The 19,280-nt window shown below is 36.2% G+C and overlaps 1 protein-coding gene across 2 annotated transcripts in view; it reads right to left on the bottom strand.

Annotated features, from left to right (window-relative positions):
* MINDY2 (MINDY lysine 48 deubiquitinase 2) overlaps window positions 1-19,280 on the bottom strand; it is a 159,476-nt gene that overhangs the window by 66,857 nt on the left and 73,339 nt on the right. For both annotated transcript variants that reach the window (XM_007479668.2, XM_001377578.3), the window contains exon 4: window positions 11,617-11,775. In XM_007479668.2, coding sequence (XP_007479730.2) covers window positions 11,617-11,775 — 159 coding nt within the window. The remainder of the gene's footprint in view (window positions 1-11,616; window positions 11,776-19,280) is intronic.

The raw sequence follows: 19,280 nt of genomic DNA on the forward strand, positions 1-19,280 counted from the left end.
GCTCCCTCCACCCCCATATTTAGATTCCCAGGACTCAGCACAGTACCTGGAACACAGCTGATGCTCAATTATTGTTTATTTACTAAATGATAAGCTCTCTGATCATGGATACTCACGAAACAGAAACAAGCAAAATGGCTATCAAATTTCTGTGGCTCTCCTGTTTTTCTGCAGTACTAGGAGTAGAATGATGGAAAAAGAGGACTCAGAATGCTAAGAATCATAGATCTTGAGTTATATGTAAAGATTAACTGTTGGTACTATATCAATCAATCATATACTTATTAAATATGTGTTATGTGCTCAACACTGCAGGATATAAATATAAAAATGAGACAGCCTTTGAATTTCACATGTACATATAAATGAAATAAATAAAAATTGGTGGGAGGGGGAGTAGTTAGGGAACTAATAACTGTGGGGAATAAAGAAAGTCTTAAGTAGAACGTGGTTTAAGATGAGTTTTGAAGGAAATGAGACTGATTCTAAGTAGAAGTGAGAAAGGAACACAATTCAGGTATGAGAAAAACCCACAGAGAGTTATGAAGACAGATCTCTAAATATAAAATAACAACTAGAACCAACAAATTTCTAAGGAGGGAAATGAATTATATCAAATACAGATACTTTTGTTCTACAGAAGACTGAAGGAAGGTATAGCTACATGGAAATGACAGCTCACAGGTTTTCCTAGGAGAGATATATAAAATAATTCAATTCATTATTCACCCAAAGGTAACCAGAAATATAAGTTTCATGAACTGTTATCTTGATTCTCAGGATGCAAAATGAAAATATGCAATAAGGCCACTGGAACGATGTTATAAGCTATCATCTGTTACAAAGAATGAGGAAATGGAGAAATTCTCTAAAGATTGATAAAAATATTTTACTTTAATTCAATTTTAGCTTAATATTTAGCTATTTCAATGCAAATTTGTCAATAGATAAAGACGGTAAAACAGTATATTGGTGTAACAATTAAAAAATGGTCTGGAGGCTCATCAACAGATTTATAGGCTTAATAAGATGAAGGAGAGTGCCAGTGAGAGATTGTGAGGTGTCAAACTAGAACTGATTTTTCATTTGGCTAGCTAAAACCCTGTCCCTGCCCCAGCACAGCAGCTCTCCATAGATCAAGAGCCAAGTTAAGCTTGTGCCTAGGCAGTTTTGAGAACTAGTCAGTCCAGGCCTAGAAGCCAAAAAAGAGCTGCATGCTTCTTGACTGGGTTTAAGAACCCTCCTTGCCCATTGGTTTTCAAACTTCATACCATGGCAACATTCTACTGGCTCTTCCCCATTTGCTAGGTATGCCTAGGATCATACTGGCTCTGCCAAGTTGTCATCCACTCACTGTTCCATAGGATGGAGGCATTTTCCTTCACACATTGGATAACATGGTTTAAGATTGAGAAACAAAAGCCCAAAAGCCTCATAGATTACACAGAAGCTCCAATCTTCTTTGTATCTGCCCAAATATTTAAAAAACAAACAAACAAACAAACAAACCTTACTTTGTGTCTTAGAATCAATGCTAAGTATCATTTCCAAAGCAGAAGAGTAATAAAGGCTAGGAAACTGGGGTTAAGTGATTTGCCCAGGGGTTACACAGCTAAGTGTCTGAGGACAGATTTGAACCCAGGATCTCAATCTCCAGGCCTGGTTCTGTGTGTGTGTGTGTGTGTGTGTGTGTGTGTGTGTGTGTGTGTGTGAGAGATATTCAAGCCAGGATTCACCTCATGGACAGCAAACTGACAATGTGACAAAAGGAAAAGAGTCAATATTGGAAGGGCTACAAAAAGGAAACAATAAGAAAATATTACTGATGTAGTTATGAATTGGTGCAGCCTTTCTGGAAAACAATTTGATATTGTTGTAAATGAATGACTAAAATACTCATCCCCTCTGACAAAATAGATCTTGACACTAGGCATACATCCCAAAGAAGTTAAAGACATAAGGAAAAGCTATCACCATATATACCAAAATATTCATGGTGATATTATTTGTGGTAGCAAATAATTGGAAGTAGCTATCCATCAACTTAGAAATGACTAAACAAACTGTGGCATATGTATTATAATAGAATTTGATTGTGCCATAAAAAATTATAAGTACGATTAGCACAAAGAAACATAGAAGACTTATATGAACTGATGCAAAGTGGAGTATGCAGAACCAGGAAAACAATATGTACTATAGAATGACCAAAACTGTGTAAATGGGGTGGGGGGGAGGAGGTAAGGAGTAAGAGGAAGAACAGGAGAAAGAAATGGAGAAGGAAAAGGTTGAGAAGATAAGAAAATTCATCCCTCTTCCATCATTGCAGAAGGAACTATATTGGGTGGCTGTTTTACTAATTGCATTTTTCCCTTTCTTTTTTATTCTTAGTTACAAAACATAGCTTGCTTTGTACAGGAAATCAGTAAAGGTATATATTTTTTAAATGATGAAAAAGACGCCAATTTAAAAAATCATTTGGTTTACCAAGTAAGCATAGCATTCACAAGAGAAAGTTCAAAGGATCTGTAACCTTCAGGATCACAAGTTAAAAGACATTTACCAAAAGATAAGAATTTAAGATTTTTTCTGAATTTGGAATATTAAACTATCATGTTATATCCATGTCCAAATATATATAAAAATCATAAAATATTGTCATTACTTGCATCATTATTGAATTCTAGCAAATTCAAAGGGAAAGGAATCTGTTTTAGCAGTGAGGCAAAGTTTATAGAGAAGGAACATTTATTCTGAGAAGCAGCAACTTTAATTTGTCCATGCTAATATTAACTTGCATGCTAACTACTAGATTTTATTTTTCTTTATTTCCTTCAAGCAAAACAATGAAATTTTAAAAAATCAAAGAATCTAGTATTTCTAAAATCTAAGTTATTCAGAAAAAAACAAACAGTACTGTACAAATCCCATCAAATGAAGTATACATTTCTAAATGCTATTATAATAGGAAGTCATCTTTGTTTAAAAGAAGTTCCCAACAGAAATTTGGAAAATTGAGAACTAGAATTAAGAAAATATGGGATAATTCTATTCAATATTTTACCAGGAGTCATACAGGTATTTCTATTGCTATTTTTAGAAAAATATCATTATCACAATACTCTTAAATAACGTAGGACTGAAAATATTATACACAAAAATATCCTTTCTAATATAAGGTGAAATCTAAGAATCATGGAGAAAAAGCTGATAATTCAACTTTGAGATTTTTTTATATTACTCTATAGCACCATTATCAATAATTGAATGTGCAAACTGAATGTATGCCTAGAAAGGTAGGAAGGAATCAGCTTGGGAAAAGCTTTAAAAGGCAAACAAGACATTTTATATTTGATCCTAGAGGGAATCCCTCGAACTCATTAAATAGAGGTTAATAGAGAGTGGAATAGAGCTAGGAAAGACCTGAGGAAGGAAGACAAATCATTAAACCTCTCAATTGCATTAGTCCCAGTGGAAGGTGAAGAGAGTCTATGGTCCTTTCTATAGTAATGGGAAAGTTGGAAAGAGTGTAGATGGTGTGGGAACAAGACAATGAGTTCTGTTTTGGACCTGCTATTATAATAGTCCAGGCAAGTAGTGAAATGGGCCTACTGTAGGGTGCTAAATGTGTAAATGGAAAGAAAGGGCCATATATATATAAAAGATGTGAAGACAAACAAAACAGAGCAATAAATTGGATGTGTAGAATGAATATGATTTAAAGTGTCATGGATGACCAAGAAAAAGATGGGTGTTCTAGACAATAAGAAAATTGCAAAGAACAGAAGACCTGGAGGGAAAGATTTTTGTCTTTGACATTTTAAATTTGAGATGCATTTAGGACATCCAGTTCAAGATATCCAAAACAAGAGACTAAGGCTAAATATATAGATCAAAGAATTATCTGCATAAAGATGATAATTGAACCTATGAGAGTAGATAAGATAACCAAACAAGACTGGTTGGCTGGTTGTTGTCCTTGGTACCTGAAGAGGACCAAAATGACATCAGAAGATATCTTCTGACTCTTGCATAAATTGGATTAACTTGAGACAGATCTGTGCAAAATCATTGGCCTCACTCCCTCTTCCTAAATCCAGTGTTCAGACGACTGGTGATGGCTCAGCTCTACTTTCAAGGCCTCTGAAACAAAATTGTCCTCATCTGCCCTTTCAACTGGGGAAAGTTCTTCACATGCCTTGGGGAGACACCTCCCTAACACACCAAGAAAAAGAGTATAGAGGAGGAAGAAGAAAAAAGGGCTAGGACAGAGCCATGAAGGATACTCATGGTTATTATTGGTTATAACCTGAAGGAAGATCTAACAATAGAGATTGAAAAGAAGTAGTGAGACTGGTAGAAGTACCATGAGGAAAGACTATTGTGATGAAAATCTAGAGATGGCAGAATATCCTGGAAAAAGAATGCCGGGCAATGCCAAGTGGTACAAAGAGTCATTTTAATCCCTTTTCCATGTGACAGTCGAGTAAATACTTGAAGATGTCTATCATTTCTTCTGTGAGTCTAGGATAACTCTTCCCAGGTTTTTCAATTAATTGTAATATGCCATGAATTTGAGGCTCTTCATAATACTGGATACTCTCTTCTAAATGCTCTCCAACTTCTATTACTTTCCATTATATTGGACAATAATCACATTTTAATGAAAATGGCAGAAGCAGAAGCAGGTTGAGTTAAAGCAGGAAAGTAATGGCGAGGAAATGAAGTTGAAGAGACACCAATGCTTGGAGAAGTTAGGCAGGAGGGGAAAATGAGACAGCAAGATTCAGCACAGATTTTTTTTTTTTTTAGATGGGAAACATGCACATGTGAAGGTAGAGTCAGTAAAAAGAGAGGGATTAGAGATTGTTTCATGTTTGAAAAAGAAAGTATAAGTAGGAATAAGATCTTTCAAAAGTTGGCAAGAAATGAAATCTGCAGAGCAGGTGGAACTTTTAATTCTTGAAGGGAAGAGAAAAAGATCATTGGGGCTAGAGAGTTCAAGTTGAATGAATTAAATTTCCTTAGTAAGTGAGGAATTGAAACAAGAATGGAGCTTGATTTTGACTAGTAATTGTGTGAAGTAACTTTTAAACATGTCTGAGTTATCTAGAGAATTTGAAAGTTCATCTGAAACACTAAGTTTAATTTCATATTTTTCTTATTTCTAACTAAATTATGGTTTATGAAAAAAATCTTCATAGTCTAACAATCCTACATGACAAAATTACTATAATAAAGAAGCCATTAGGTAACCACAAAATATTACATCAGTAAAACCTCTAAATTGCAAAATTTTAACTAGTATAATTTTCAAAACACATAAGTAAATAGGGTTTCTTCTCATTAGCTTATAAAAATTAGAAGTTATAAATAAGAGAGTACATGTCTTTCACCCAATTTCTTTCTTTTTCTTATATGAAAATGGAATGGTACAGTACAGGATACACTGAAATGTCTGTATAACCGAAAGCAAATCCATCAACATTTTCATCCTATAATTCATTCTGTAACATAATTGTTCTAAAAATGTAATCTCTTAAATTGAAGGCCTCATCACCTCTCACTAAAAGTATTCTAATAGTATCCTAACTGGTATTCTTGTACCCTTCCATGTCTATTTTTCATTGAATTAGAATATCTCTGGGACCATGCTCATTGCTGGTCCTAGACTCTTGTCACATCACACATATCTTTCCTCTATTTTAAAAATCCCCTCCCATTCCCACTACCTACCTAATAAACCATAAGTTCCTTAATCTATCTAATTAAAAGTTTTTCACAAGTAGTTTCTGAGATATCTTTCTAGATTTCTTCATGATATAGGCAAAATGACTTACTCTGCTCTCTCCCATCCCTGTATACCTTTGGTTATAATATTCTCTATACTTAGAATAAAAATATTACCTCTACCATCAACTCTCTCTCTTGAAATCCATTCCTTGCTTCAAAGTCCAATTTAGATGCTAACTCTTCCATGAAGTCTTCTCTAATGCTGCTTAGCTAGGAATGATTCTTCCCATTATCAAGCTTCTCATTGTGTTTTCATCATATTTCTCTCACAATGATCAATCATGCAATAAGCATAACTTACTAAGTATTTACTCTGTGCCAGGTACTTTTGTGCCACTAGTTACTGGAGATATAAAGACAAAAATAACAGTCTTCCCTCCCAGAGTTGACAAAATAAACACAAGGTCAGCTGAGGAGTCACAGAAGAACAGGAAAAATCCTATGTAGAAGATAGCCCTAAAGCTGAACAGGAAACTATAGATTCTAAGAGGTAGAGGTAAAGAAGTGCATTTTATTTTATTTTAAATTTATTCATTTATTTAAAATATTTTCCCATGGTTACATGATTCATGTTCTTTCCCACTCCTCTTCTTCCCCTCCCCACGTGGATCAGATAAGCATTTCCACTGGGTTGTACATGTATCACTGTTCAAAACCCATTTCCTTATTATTCATATTTGCAATAAAGTGATCTCTTAAAGCCCAAACCCCAATCATATCCCCATTGAACCACATGATCAATCATATGCTTTTCTTCTGTGTTTCTACTCCCATAGTTTTCTTCCTCTGGATGTAGATAGTATTGTTTCTCCTAGGTCCCTCAGGATTGTCCTAGATCACTGCATTGCAACTAGTAGAGAAGTCTATTACATTTGATTGTGTCACAATGTTTCACTTTCCATGTACAATATTTTCCCGATCCTGCTCATTTTGCTCTGCATCAATTCCTGGAGGTCTTTCCAGTTCACATATGTAAACCTTAAAATTTCTTAGACTTATAAATGTTGGAAATTTCACCATTGGGAACTTTCATACTTGGAAAATTTTTTACTGATAGTCTATTGGAATGTGAACCCCATTGGCATGGGAGGTTCCTCCTCCTCCCTTCTTAAGATTACTTTAGGACAGAAACCTTTTGCTGAACAATGTAAAGGGCTTTGACCTATGCTTAAGCATAGAACAGGAATTTCTTTGAGTCATGATTGATTTTAGAATTGATACAATAGAGATACTTGGAATGACAGAACCAGGTCTTGGAAATTACAATCTCCACCCTACTCAGTCCTAACAGGATTTAGGAAGGGCTGCAGCATAGATCAAAATTTAATTATTCCAATCTCCACCCTACTCAGGGTAACAGGATTTAGGAAGGGCTGCAGCAAAGGATCAAAGATTTAATTATTTGAGAATATGACCTTCAACAGACATGTGCAAAGCCACAGACCTCTGGGCAGTCCTGGGTTAAGCTAGAGCCACCATTGGCACAGGGAAGACATGGACAGTGATTGGTAGATGTGAGAACTGAGGGGAGGGAACTTGGATGGTTTCCTTAAAGATAGCGGGGTCTGAGGACTAGGGGGGTTGGTTGGAGAGGTTTTGCTCTGAGAGGTTGTGCTCTGAGAAGCTTGCTCTGAAGGAAGCTGTAGGTGGAGGCCCCTGAGACTGTTTCTCCATTTTGGTCACGTGAGTGATAGGGACTGATCTCTTTTCTTTGCCTCAGCTATCTAAGGGCTTAGGCCTTTTGGCCCAGCCTAAACAGAAGGGGTATTTAAGCCCTATTCCCTTCTCTCCCCTTTCTCTCTCCCTCCTCTCTCTATCTCTAATACCTTTCTTCCTCCTGTTTGTAATTAAACGCCATAAAAGGTTGACTGCTGACTTCAGTTTTCATTTAGGAATTACATAGCTGAATTCCTTGGCGACCTTAAATTAATATATATCAGTCTTTTAAAGTGATTTCCTTGTCACACATAGAATTCCTCCAGTTCATTATTCCTTTCAGCACAATAGTATTCCATCACCATCAGATTCCACAATTTGTTCAGCCATTCCGCAATCAAGTGACACCCCTTCATTTTCTAATTTTTTGTGGCTATAAATATTTTTGTACAAACATTTTTCAGAAGGAGTGCATTTTAAAAATTATTTTAATTTCCCCCAACTACATGTAAAAAAAAGTTTCCAACATTTTAAGCATGGATTTCAGGTAGACCAATAATTCTTAAATCGTCTCTCCTGAATCTTTTTCTCTAGGTCATTTGTTTTTTTGATGAGATAGTTCATGTTTTCTTCTGTTTTTTCATTATTTTGATTTTAGTTTGTTTCTTGATGTCTCATGAACTCATTAGCTCCTAGTTCCTTAAATCTAATTTTCAAGGCCTGATTTCCCACCATCAGCTTTTGAGCCTCCTTTTTCATTCCTTCTTGCATTGCTTTCATTTCTCTTCCCCATTTTTCTTCTGCCTCTCTTAATTGGTTTTTGAAATCCTTTCTGAGCTCTTCCAGAATGTGTCCAATTCCTATTTTTCTTTTGAACTTTGTGTGTGTTTGCTTTGCTTTCACTGTCCCCTTCTATGTCTGTACCTTGCTCTTTGTCTCCATAAGAACTCTATATAGGTAGTTGCTTTTTTGGTTATCTGCTCATTTTCCCAACCTTTTTATAGGTAGACTCTGTTCTCTGGGAGGTTAGGGTACCTCTTAAATTTCAGTCCTTCCTTGATGATACTCTTAGCTTTATTTATAGATTTCTGTCAGTTTCAGTTCTTGGAAGATGGTATGATGGCCTGAGGGCTGGGAGTTCTAAGGGCCTCCTCCCACTGCTGATTAAATTTACCCTTGAGATTGCTGATAGCTCAAATTCTAGCCTCAGGCTTAGGTGTATGTAGGCTTTTGGTCTCTGTGCTTTATCTAGTCAAGCACACAGTAGGTTACCTTGCCCTAGAGCTCTATCCTCAGTTTTAAGCACCATGATTAGGGAGCCCCAGCTTTGGATCTACCAACTACCCCAAACTGAGATCTATGTCCTTGCCACAGGCCCAGACTAGGAATCCTAGCTTCACTCTGGGCCCACACAGATCGGGCTGCTTCAGCACAGAATACCCTAAATTGGAACTCCAGACTTCATTGCAGGTTTGCTTGGAATTTCAAGGTGTGTGAGATTGGACCTCTGTTTTTCCAGGTAGGGTCTCAGGATCTGGATGCTGGCTTGGGCTCAGGTTTAGAATCTGGCACAGCAGATGTGGGGTAGGGGTCGGGGGGCTCATTCTTGGTTTGCTCCTCACTCCTCAATGTAGCTTCCTGCTGTCTGTGCTTCCCTTTCACCCCAGATGTTCTCTGCCTACCTTTTAGGTTTTTCTCTTCTTGAGAGTTTTATCACTTTGTGTCTTCTTGTTATCACTGTGTAAGGTTCTCTTGGTTCTGCTTATTTCACTCTGCTTCAGTTTATAGAAGTTTTTCCAGGTTTTTCTGAATTCTTCCTGCTTGTCATTTCTTACAGCACAATAGTATTCCATTATAATCATATACTGTAATTTCCTCAGTCTTTTCCCAATTAATAGATATCTCCTCACTTTCCAATTCTTTGCCCCCACAAAAAGAGCTGCTTTAAATATTTTTGTACAGCTAGATCTTTTCCTTTTAAAAAAAATCTCTTTGGGAAGATGGCAGCTTAGCAAGCAGCAAAAGTTCAGACCTCGTGGAAGACCCTTCCTTACCAATACAGACTGAATGCTCCTAGGGCACCGAAATTCAATCTGAACAACAGGACAGAAGCGGGGAACCCTCCTTCTGGACTCAAATCAAAAAGTACACCCCCCAAAAGCCAGAATCCGAGAATACTCAGGGCTAAGGGGAAGGCAGAGCGAAGGTCCCAGGACCCCTCCCCCACAACCCAGAGGGCTGAGCCCCCAGCAGCAGCGGGAACCTCTGAGCGGGCAAAGGTGCTGGTTTGCAGGGTCTACCTTGTGAGCAGTGGGGAGCCGGGCTTGGAGCATCCAGCCTGGACAGCGGGGAGGAAGCCAGGGAGAAACTGGCAGTGGCTGGGTCCCCCCATCTCCCAAGCACTACTGGGCTTGTACCCCGAAGAGATAATAAGGAAAAAGACTTGTACAAGAATATTCATAGCTGCACTCTTTGTGGTGGCCAAAAATTGGAAAATGAGGGGATGCCCTTCAATTAGGAAATGGCTGAACAAATTGTGGTATATGTTGGTGATGGAATACTATTGTGCTAAAAGGAATAATAAAGTGGAAGAATTCCACGGAGACTGGAACAACCTCCAGGAAGTGATGCAGAGCGAAAGGAGCAGAACCAGGAAAACATTGTACACAGAGACTGATACATTGTGGTACAATCGAAGGTAATGGACTTCTCCATTAGTGGCAATGCAGTGTCCCTGAACAATCTGCAGGGATCTAAAAAACACTATCCACAAGCAGAAGATAAACTGTGGGAGTAAAAATACCGATGAAAAGCAACTGCTTGACTACAGGAGTGGAGGGGATATGACTGAGGAGAGACTCTAAATGAACACTCTAATGCAAATACCAACAACACAGAAATGGGTTCGAATCAAGAACACATGTGATACTCAGTGGAATTGCGTGTGGGCTATGGGAGAGGTGGTGGGAGGGAGGGGAGGGAAGAAAAGAAAATGATCTTTGTTTCCAATGAATAATGTTTGGAAATGACCAAATAAAAATTAAAAAAAAAACAACAACTCTTTGGGATACAAACCTATTAATAGTATTGTTGGGTCAAAGGGTATGTACTATTTTATAGCCCTTTGGGCATAGGTTCAAATTGCTCTCCAGAATGGCTGAATCAATTCATAACTCCCCCAACAGAGTGCATCAGTATCTCAATTTTCCCAGATTCTCTCCAAGTTTTGTCATTTTCCTTTTCTGTCATAATAATTTTCCTTTTCTGTCAGAAAGTTACTGTAACAGTCTAGACAACAGCTAAGGAATTTGGGTAGTGAATATGTCATATTTTTGCAAGTGTGTCTGTGTTTGCACACATAAATGTATTCCTTCATCTCTTAATTAGATTGTAACTCCTTGAAGTCCAGAAGAATAACATTTTATTTTTGTATCCCAGGGCCTAGTACAATATCTTGTACTAACAGAATTGGAGTTTTGGCATGGATTGATAAGAAAAAACACAAGTGACAAACAAAACTGTTCATTTTTTACTCATCATCATAATAACTGACATTTATATTGTTCTACAAAGTTTGTGAAGTGCTTTATATGGATCTGAATAACTCACATTAACCTTATAAGGTAAGTACTATAGTTATCACTCCTCTTTCACAGATAAGGAAACTGAAATGCAAGTAAGTTAAGTGCTTTGTACATTTTCACACAGCTATTAAATGTCTTAAAGAATGGTTACCAAGTTCTCATGAATAAATAACTAGGTATAGTAATAGTATGGAAATGATACTTCCAAGCTAAAAAAACATAAAAAACAATCTGTTCCCCTAAACAGATTTTAATCTAGCAAAACCTCAAGGAAAAGAATGTAAAAGGGGGAATCTAGATAGCACAGTGGATTGAGAGTCAGGTCCAGATATTTAGAGCTCAAATCTGACCTCAGGCACTTCCTAGCTCTGTGACCCTGGGAAAATCAGTCACTTAACTCCCATTACCTAGCCTTCTTACCACTCTTCTGTCTTGGAACCAATACACACTATTGAGCTTAAGATGGAAGGAAAAGGCTTTTTTTTTTTAAAGAGTATAAGAATTAGGAATTCTTATTTGTGTGGATTCAAATCAATGAAGTTTTATTGCCTTTTTACAATATAATTTAGATTCCTCTGCTTACCTGAGGGTCCACTAACCATCCATGGTACAATGGAATATCAAGAAGATCAAACACAATGCACTCAGGAGTATATTCAAATGTTCTGACACCAGTGAATTTCACATTTACATCCAGACCTGTCTGTAGTTTGTGCAGAATTGCCATAGCATCACTCATATTCTGAAAGTAAAAGAAAAGACATATAAATTCAAAAGCTGAATAGATGCTTAAAATTTAAAGCTCTATATAGCAACCTTACAAATAAAACATTTGCTTAATTTAAGCTGTCATCCATTATTTGTACATCATTTCCAATATATATTCAAATTCTCTGCTCTGAGATCCCTTTTTAAAAAAAGGGTGTTTTTTTTTGTTTTTATAACTGAATTATCCTATGAAAACCATTAAATTCTTATCAATAAAATTTGAAATGTAGAAATAGCCTGTTTTGTTGATATCTGCTTTTGGGAAGGGAAAGAAATATCAAATTTTATATATATATATGGAAGTATATATATATATTCAGATTAAACTACCAAATAATCACAAACCAAAATGCTTAATTACCTAAGTTAATTCCTGGTAAAGGTAAGAGGCAGCAAACAATAACATACTCATAAGCACTAAACAGCAGAGAAACTATTTCTGTTCCATAGCCTTGTAAATACCAAGTAGGACCTAAGGCAGGAAGATGGGCATTAGAGATGGAAGAGGGAGAATGAGAATGGGCATCCTTTTCTTTTGATGCTTTAAATTCTTTCATTAAAAGCACTTTGTAAATCCTCAGAGCACTTCATAAAAAGGTGGTCTTTCTTCAATCTAAGCAGACCAGTCCCCATATAGCCTTTCACTCTTTCATTTCATTTTTCTTTCCTTTCCTTTCCTGTTTCTCTTCTCACCTTCAAAAAGTCCAAGTAGAGAATAAATCAGAAGTCTAAAAAGTGTGGTCGGGCTTCAAAGTTGAGTGTTCAAGGCTGAGGTGAATACTACCACTTAGGAGATAGAGGGGGCGGGGGGGGGTGCAGCTGGGTACCTCAGTGGATGGAGAGCCAGGCCTAGAGACAGGAGGACCTAGATTCAAATCTGGCCTCAGACACTTCCCAGCTGTGTGACCCTGGGCAAATCAATGGGGGTTAACTCATTGCCTAGCCCTTACCACTTGGTCTTGGAGCCAATTGGTTCCAAGACGGAAGGTAAGGGGTGGTGGGATAGGAGGAGGAGGAGGAGGAGGAGGAGGAGGAGGAGGAGGAGGAGGAGGAGGAGGAGGAGGAGGAGGAGAAAGAAGAAAAGAGGGAGGAGGGAGGAGGGAGGAGGAAGGAGAGAGGAGGGAAGAGGGAGGAGAGAGGAGGAAAGAGGAGGAGGAGGAGGAGGAGGAGGAGGAGGAGGAGGAGGAGGAGGAGGAGGAGGAGGAGAAAGAAGAAAAGAGGGAGGAGGGAGAGGAAGGAGAGAGGAGGGAAGAGGGAGGAGAGAGGAGGAGGAGGAGGAGGAGGAGGAGGAGGAGGAGGAGGAGGAGAGGCTTAGAATTAATTCTGTGCTCAGGTATTCACACCATCCACTTAGCTTTTATATAAAGAAGACTGGGGAAATAAGTCACTTTGGCTTGTTGGATCAGGGTCTCTTTATATAGTTTTGTAAGCAAGGGAAGCAATAATGCCAGTAAGTTCTAAACACAGAAAATGGCTCTACCTCATTTTACTAATCCAGTACAGCTTTAAAGAGTCCCCTAAAACAATGCAAGGATAAGATTAGCTCTGTGAGGAGTCATGGTTGTTAAATTTTGAAGAAGACTCTGAATGTATAGAAATTTTTAACTTCTACATAGAGCAGGGACTCTTAACCTAAGGTCCAATGACTTCTAGATTTTTGGGGGTCCATGAACTTGAATGGGTATATATCTTTATTTTAATGAATCTCTAACTAAAAATTAGCACTTCCTGTGATTATGAGTGTAGGTAACAAGACATTATTGTGGGAAGGCATCCATTAACTTCATGAACCTACGAAAAAAGAGATCCACGTCTCCCCTCCCAAAAAGAGTTCAGAACCCCTCACTTAGAACATTGAGCCAGTGATGAAAAAGGAATTTTCTTAATCCATTCCATTTTTTTTCTTAATGCACAATAGTATTTCATGACGTTCATATAGTTTGTTCTGTCATTCCCCAAATGATGCGCATGATTTGTTTTCAATTCATAATCACCACAAAAAAAGAGCTACTGTAAACATTTTTGTACACATAGACACTTTTCCTTTTCAATTTGATCTCTGTGGGATACAGATCTATTAGTTGTATTGCCAGGTCAAAGGATAATCACAGTTTTATAGCTGTTGGGACATAGTTCCAATTTGCTCTCCAGAATGTTAAACTACTTCATAGCTTTTCCAACAGTGCATTCATAGATCTATTTTCCCACATCTTCTCCAACATTTGCCATTTTCCTTTTCTGTCACCTTAGCCAATCTGGTGGACATGAGGTGTTATCTTAAAGTTGTTTAAATTTGCATTTCTCTAATTATTAGTTATTTAGAGCATTTTTTCACATGACTATTTATTGCATATAATTTTTCCTCTTAAAACTGCCTACTTACATCCTTTGATCATTCATCAATTGGAAAATGGTGCTTATACTCATAAAGTTGGTTCAGTTTTCTATGTGTTTGAGAAATGAGAACTTTAGCAAACAAACTTGATGCAAATTCTCCAACTCTTGCTCAGAGCAGAATTCCTGCTTTTCTCCTAGCTTTTGCTAATAATTTTGTTTGTTTGAAAAAACTCTCAAGTTTTAAGTAATCAAAGTTACAATTACAAAGCTACAATATAGTTATCAGTATAACCAAAGCCACCATTTTACTTTCCATGAACCTCCCTATCTATTGTTCAGTTATGAATTCTTCTCCTATCCATAGATATGACGTAATTTCTTCCATGCTGTTAGGATAGGATTTGGGGCAAGGGAAACACAAGAGGAAAATATATAAAAATCTGTTTTATTGTTTGGTAGGGGAAAGGAATAAGGGCATAGGGATATACTTATTCTTATTCTTAAAACTAACTAAACTATATTAACTATGTTACTCAACTAAAACTTAACCAAATACCCCAATTCTCACAGCAGGAGTTCAAAATCAAATAGAGTCAGGATCTTTTGTTGTTAGATGTCCAAACAAGTCCTGATGTCCAAGAAAGACTGATTCTGCCAGAAGCCAGATACAGGGAAAAAGCTCCTTCCACAGTTTGATCACAAGGAAAAATCTTCTTAAGCTTTCATCTAAACATCCTCAGGAGCGAAGACAGTCAATTGGAAAGATGGAATCTTCACCTAGATTCCTCAGGCACTGGTTCCCATGTGACCTTTGGATACATGCCACTGTCAATTATTCCTAGGTTTGCATTTCTCAGTTCTTTGCACCAGTTTTGCAAATTGCAAACCTTTTCATCCTTTATCACAATGCTCCCCAAATTTTCCTGTGATATCACTCTATGTATGTTTTCCATTGTTTCTAGGACTCTCCCCAACTGTAAATGTGGATAACCAAACTCCAAATAAGGTACCAATTAGAACCTGACAACTAAAAAAGTAATTCTCAATTTGTATATGTTACAAACCTGTTAATGTACGTTAATAAACACTCTACTTGTTTTTTAGAAAGCAATAATAAAATAGTTTAAAGTGCTAAAAAAAGTAGAGCTCTAATCAATGTTCTTAATATTTTCTTGATCACTTCTATAATGTTGCTAATAAACTTTAAACCATTATATGATACAACTAACTCTGCTTCTAAAAGTAGTAGTGAACTAATACTGAATTCAATAAAAATTAAACCAATTTGGAGGCTATGGTGGTAAAATATTTTAAAATAATCTATAGTTACTGACCAAATTTACCTTTTCTAATACATAATCTATATGTTGTCAAATAGCCTGGATCGTGAATACATGTCTATATTTTTCCTCATTATACTGAATAACAAAAGTGTGAGCTATACTAATAACTTGTCAATCACATTCAATTGGTAACTGTGTAATTTTATCCCAAGTGGTACTCTTGTTTCCTTAATTTTTATAAATTATTATGAACTGTATTCCTGTCTTCCCCAATCAACCTGAGCTTTTTACAAGCTTAATGAACATATTCTCAACCTTATCAATACACTTAAAAAAAATATACAGATAGAAACTTGAAACAATATATAACATTACAACATTTGCTGTTGTGTACTGGCTGCCAGCTTAGACGTATTTTTGACTTACTAATGTGCATTCAACAAATTCATATGACTGCAAGTTTAACAGAAAGATTATTCTTTGGTAAACTCAAATGCTGTAACTAATGTAAAATGTTAAAATCTTAATAAAATGTGATTTTCCCCTCAAATAGTTGTGTTTGTATGATGGAGTTTTTATTTCTTTTTAATACTTGATGTAGCAGTTCACACCTATCTATGGACAAGGGAAATAGTTAAAATGTAAATAGTTAAATGTAAATGTAAAATGTAAATAGTTAAAATGTCTTAGGAGAAAGCAAGCTCAGTCCTGCGCATGGCAAGTACAGCCTTTGACCCTTGATCCCAGTGTCCCCCAGATTTAGAATCAGGTTTCTTTGTGCTCACCTGGCGGAGACAAACCACTCCTATATCTTTACAAGTAAACCAATTGCAACCCACCATGAACTCATCCATATTTATTGTATACATTTGCATCTCAATAATAATAAATAGGAGCTTCTACAGAAGGCCAATCTCTTATGGCATCACCTCTCACCAGTCTCTGTCTTTCCTGGAGCTTAGCCTCTGGCCAAGCTCATCTTTAACTTCCTCTCTTTATCTCTCCTTCTCTCTCTAAAGACCTTCTTATTATCATCCTAACCTCAAGCCTGAGTGGTCTGGGTTTAGAGTATTTACTCTAAAGGACTGGGTTTTCCTCTCAGCTAATCTCTATACTCCTGCAACCATGTGTTGTTAATTTAGAGCTACTTAACGGTCTCAGGTCCTCATGAGGGTTATGTAGCTGGGCTTGTTCTGTGGAGCTCAATTGTTAAATAGTATGTGTGTGTCTGCCTACTTCTTATCCATCTCCTTGGTTTCAGTCCTTCCCCAAGGTCAACCTTCTATCTTTCCTTTAGTGGGAGGGCTGTGGGCCAGCCCCCCACTATACTTGATCTTCATGTAATTGGAATACAGGATCATTGTCAATGGATATGGGATCAAAATATTTAGCAAAGAGGGAATATAAAACAAAGAAAATAAGAATAACAATGTTAAACATGTCTATAGCACTCGGATCAATTCCACTGGCAGATAGGATTCTAAACCACAAAAATGTTCAGTTTTTAAAAAAACAAGATCACATAGAATAAATATAAATAAAATAGTCTAACAATCAGATTTGATGTCTTTAAAATGAAGCTATGAATTAGACAGCTTGGTGGATCAGTAGATTGAGAGCCCGGCCTAGTAACAGGAGGTCCTGTGTTCAAATTTGACCTTAGACATTTTCTAACCATGTGATCATAGGCAAGTCACATTCATTTTGGCCTGAATATATGGCCTCACATAGAGGGTGACCATTTAATTAAAAAGATACATTCTACAATGAAAAAATTAATTCCTTGCAAGATAACATAGTATGAAGTCATAAGAGAATTTAAATTTACCAAATTCTCCCTCAAGAAGACAAATTCTGCACTGAAGATGACAAAATAATTTTTTAGAAAATAAAATCAAGTGGTCCCAGCCAAAACATTGAACTGGATTTGACAAACAAAAATCACTGAAGAAATAGATGAAGAAATAGAATCAGCTAAATAAACATAAAGATTTAGCATAGCACAATTATAATGAAATTCAAACTGTATGAGTTATTTGTGTTAAGAATATGTTCAGCCATTTCCCAAACAATGGGCACACCCTTAGTTTCCATAGTTCTCTATTACCAAAATAGCTGTTTTCAATATTTTAATACATATAGTAAAATTTATCTTCCTTTAATCTTTGAAGTATAGGAATGGTAATGGTATTATTGGGTTAAAGGGTATGCATAATTTATAATTTCAAACAGCTTTCCAGAATGGCTGAACCAATTCCACCAACAATTTATCAATCTGTTCTATTTTCCCAGTCTCTACAACATTTATGATCTTCCCTTTTTGTCAATTCTGCCAATCTAGTGAATGTGAAATTTCTTCTGAGTTGTTTTAATTTGTATTTTCCTAGTCATTAAAGATTTGGGGCTTTTTTTATATATATATGGCTAGTGGTGGCTTAGATCACCACTTCCTGTTCATATCCTTTGACTATCAAATGGTTTTTATTCTAGTAAATAAAAATTAGTTTAATTACATATCTTAAAAATACGACCTATATTAGAGAAAGTTGTTGGAAAGATTTATTTCCTAGTTGACAGTTTCTCTTTAATCTTAGTTATACTCATTTATTTGTGCAAACATTTTTAAATTTTATTTAATCAAAATTGTCCATTTTATTTCCTGTGATCCTTGTTAATTGCTCACCTATAAATAGATCTGCAGGTTATGAGAAGACCTTTTCTAACAAATATCCATTTAGAGCTTACTTTGTGAAGTATTGTTGGTCTAAACCCAATTTCTGCCAGATTGTTCTCCAGTTTTCCCACATGATTCTGAAATATTGGTGAGTCCTTATTCCAGCTGCTGGAGTCTTTGAATTTATCAAATAGTAGGCTATTTGGTTCATTTGCTTTGATATATCAGTTCCACTGTTAAAACTCAGAATTTTTTAGTCAGAAAAAACATATTTTTGATAATTGTTTTGTATATAGTTTTAGATCTAATACTGCTAGGCCATTTCATTTTTTTTCAATATTACCCTTAAGATCCTTGACCTTTTATTTCTCCATATGAACTGGCATTCAAATTTTCTAGTTATATAAAATTATCCTTGGTAGTTTAACTCCTAAGGCACTGAAAAAATTAATGCATTAACATATACATTTATTTAAAATTGTCATTTGTATTATATTGGCTTGGCTTACTATGATGAGCAATTAATATTTCTCCAGATATTTAGGTGTGTCATTGTTACCATAAAGAGTGAATTTACAGTTGTATTTACATAGTTCCTCTGTGAATCATGGTAGGGTGACTCCCAAGTATTTTATATATTTCACAGTTATTTTGAATGGAATTTCTCTTAGTATTTTCTCCTGCTGTATTTAATTGATAAATAGAAATGTATAAGATTGATGCAATTTTAATACTAATTAATACAGTAAGGAAATTTCAAACAACTCTTTGGTTTTCTAGTGTTTTAAAGAGAAATGGGCATTATATTTTGTCAAGATTTATTTTCTTTATTTACTGTGAATTCTTTTTCATTCTAGATACTGATAATTTAGCTATCTGTTTTTAACTAAATTAACTAATGGTTTATCTGTTTTTTAAAAAGCTACTGGTTTTAATAATGAAATTGTCTTTTTACTTTCAGTGTTATTATTATTATTATTTTTTTAAACCCTTACCTTCCGTCTTGGAGTCAATACTGTGTATTGGCTCCAAGGCAGAAGAGTGGTAAGGGCTAGGCAATGGGGGTCAAGTGACTTGCCCAGGGTCACACAGCTAGGAAGTGGCTGAGGCCAGATTTGAACCTAGGACCTCCCATCTCTAGGCCTGGTTCTCAATCCACTGAGCTACCCAACTGTCCCCTTTCAG

Source organism: Monodelphis domestica, chromosome 1 (genome assembly GCF_027887165.1).
Source record: "Monodelphis domestica isolate mMonDom1 chromosome 1, mMonDom1.pri, whole genome shotgun sequence".
NCBI classification, from domain to species: domain Eukaryota; kingdom Metazoa; phylum Chordata; class Mammalia; order Didelphimorphia; family Didelphidae; genus Monodelphis; species Monodelphis domestica.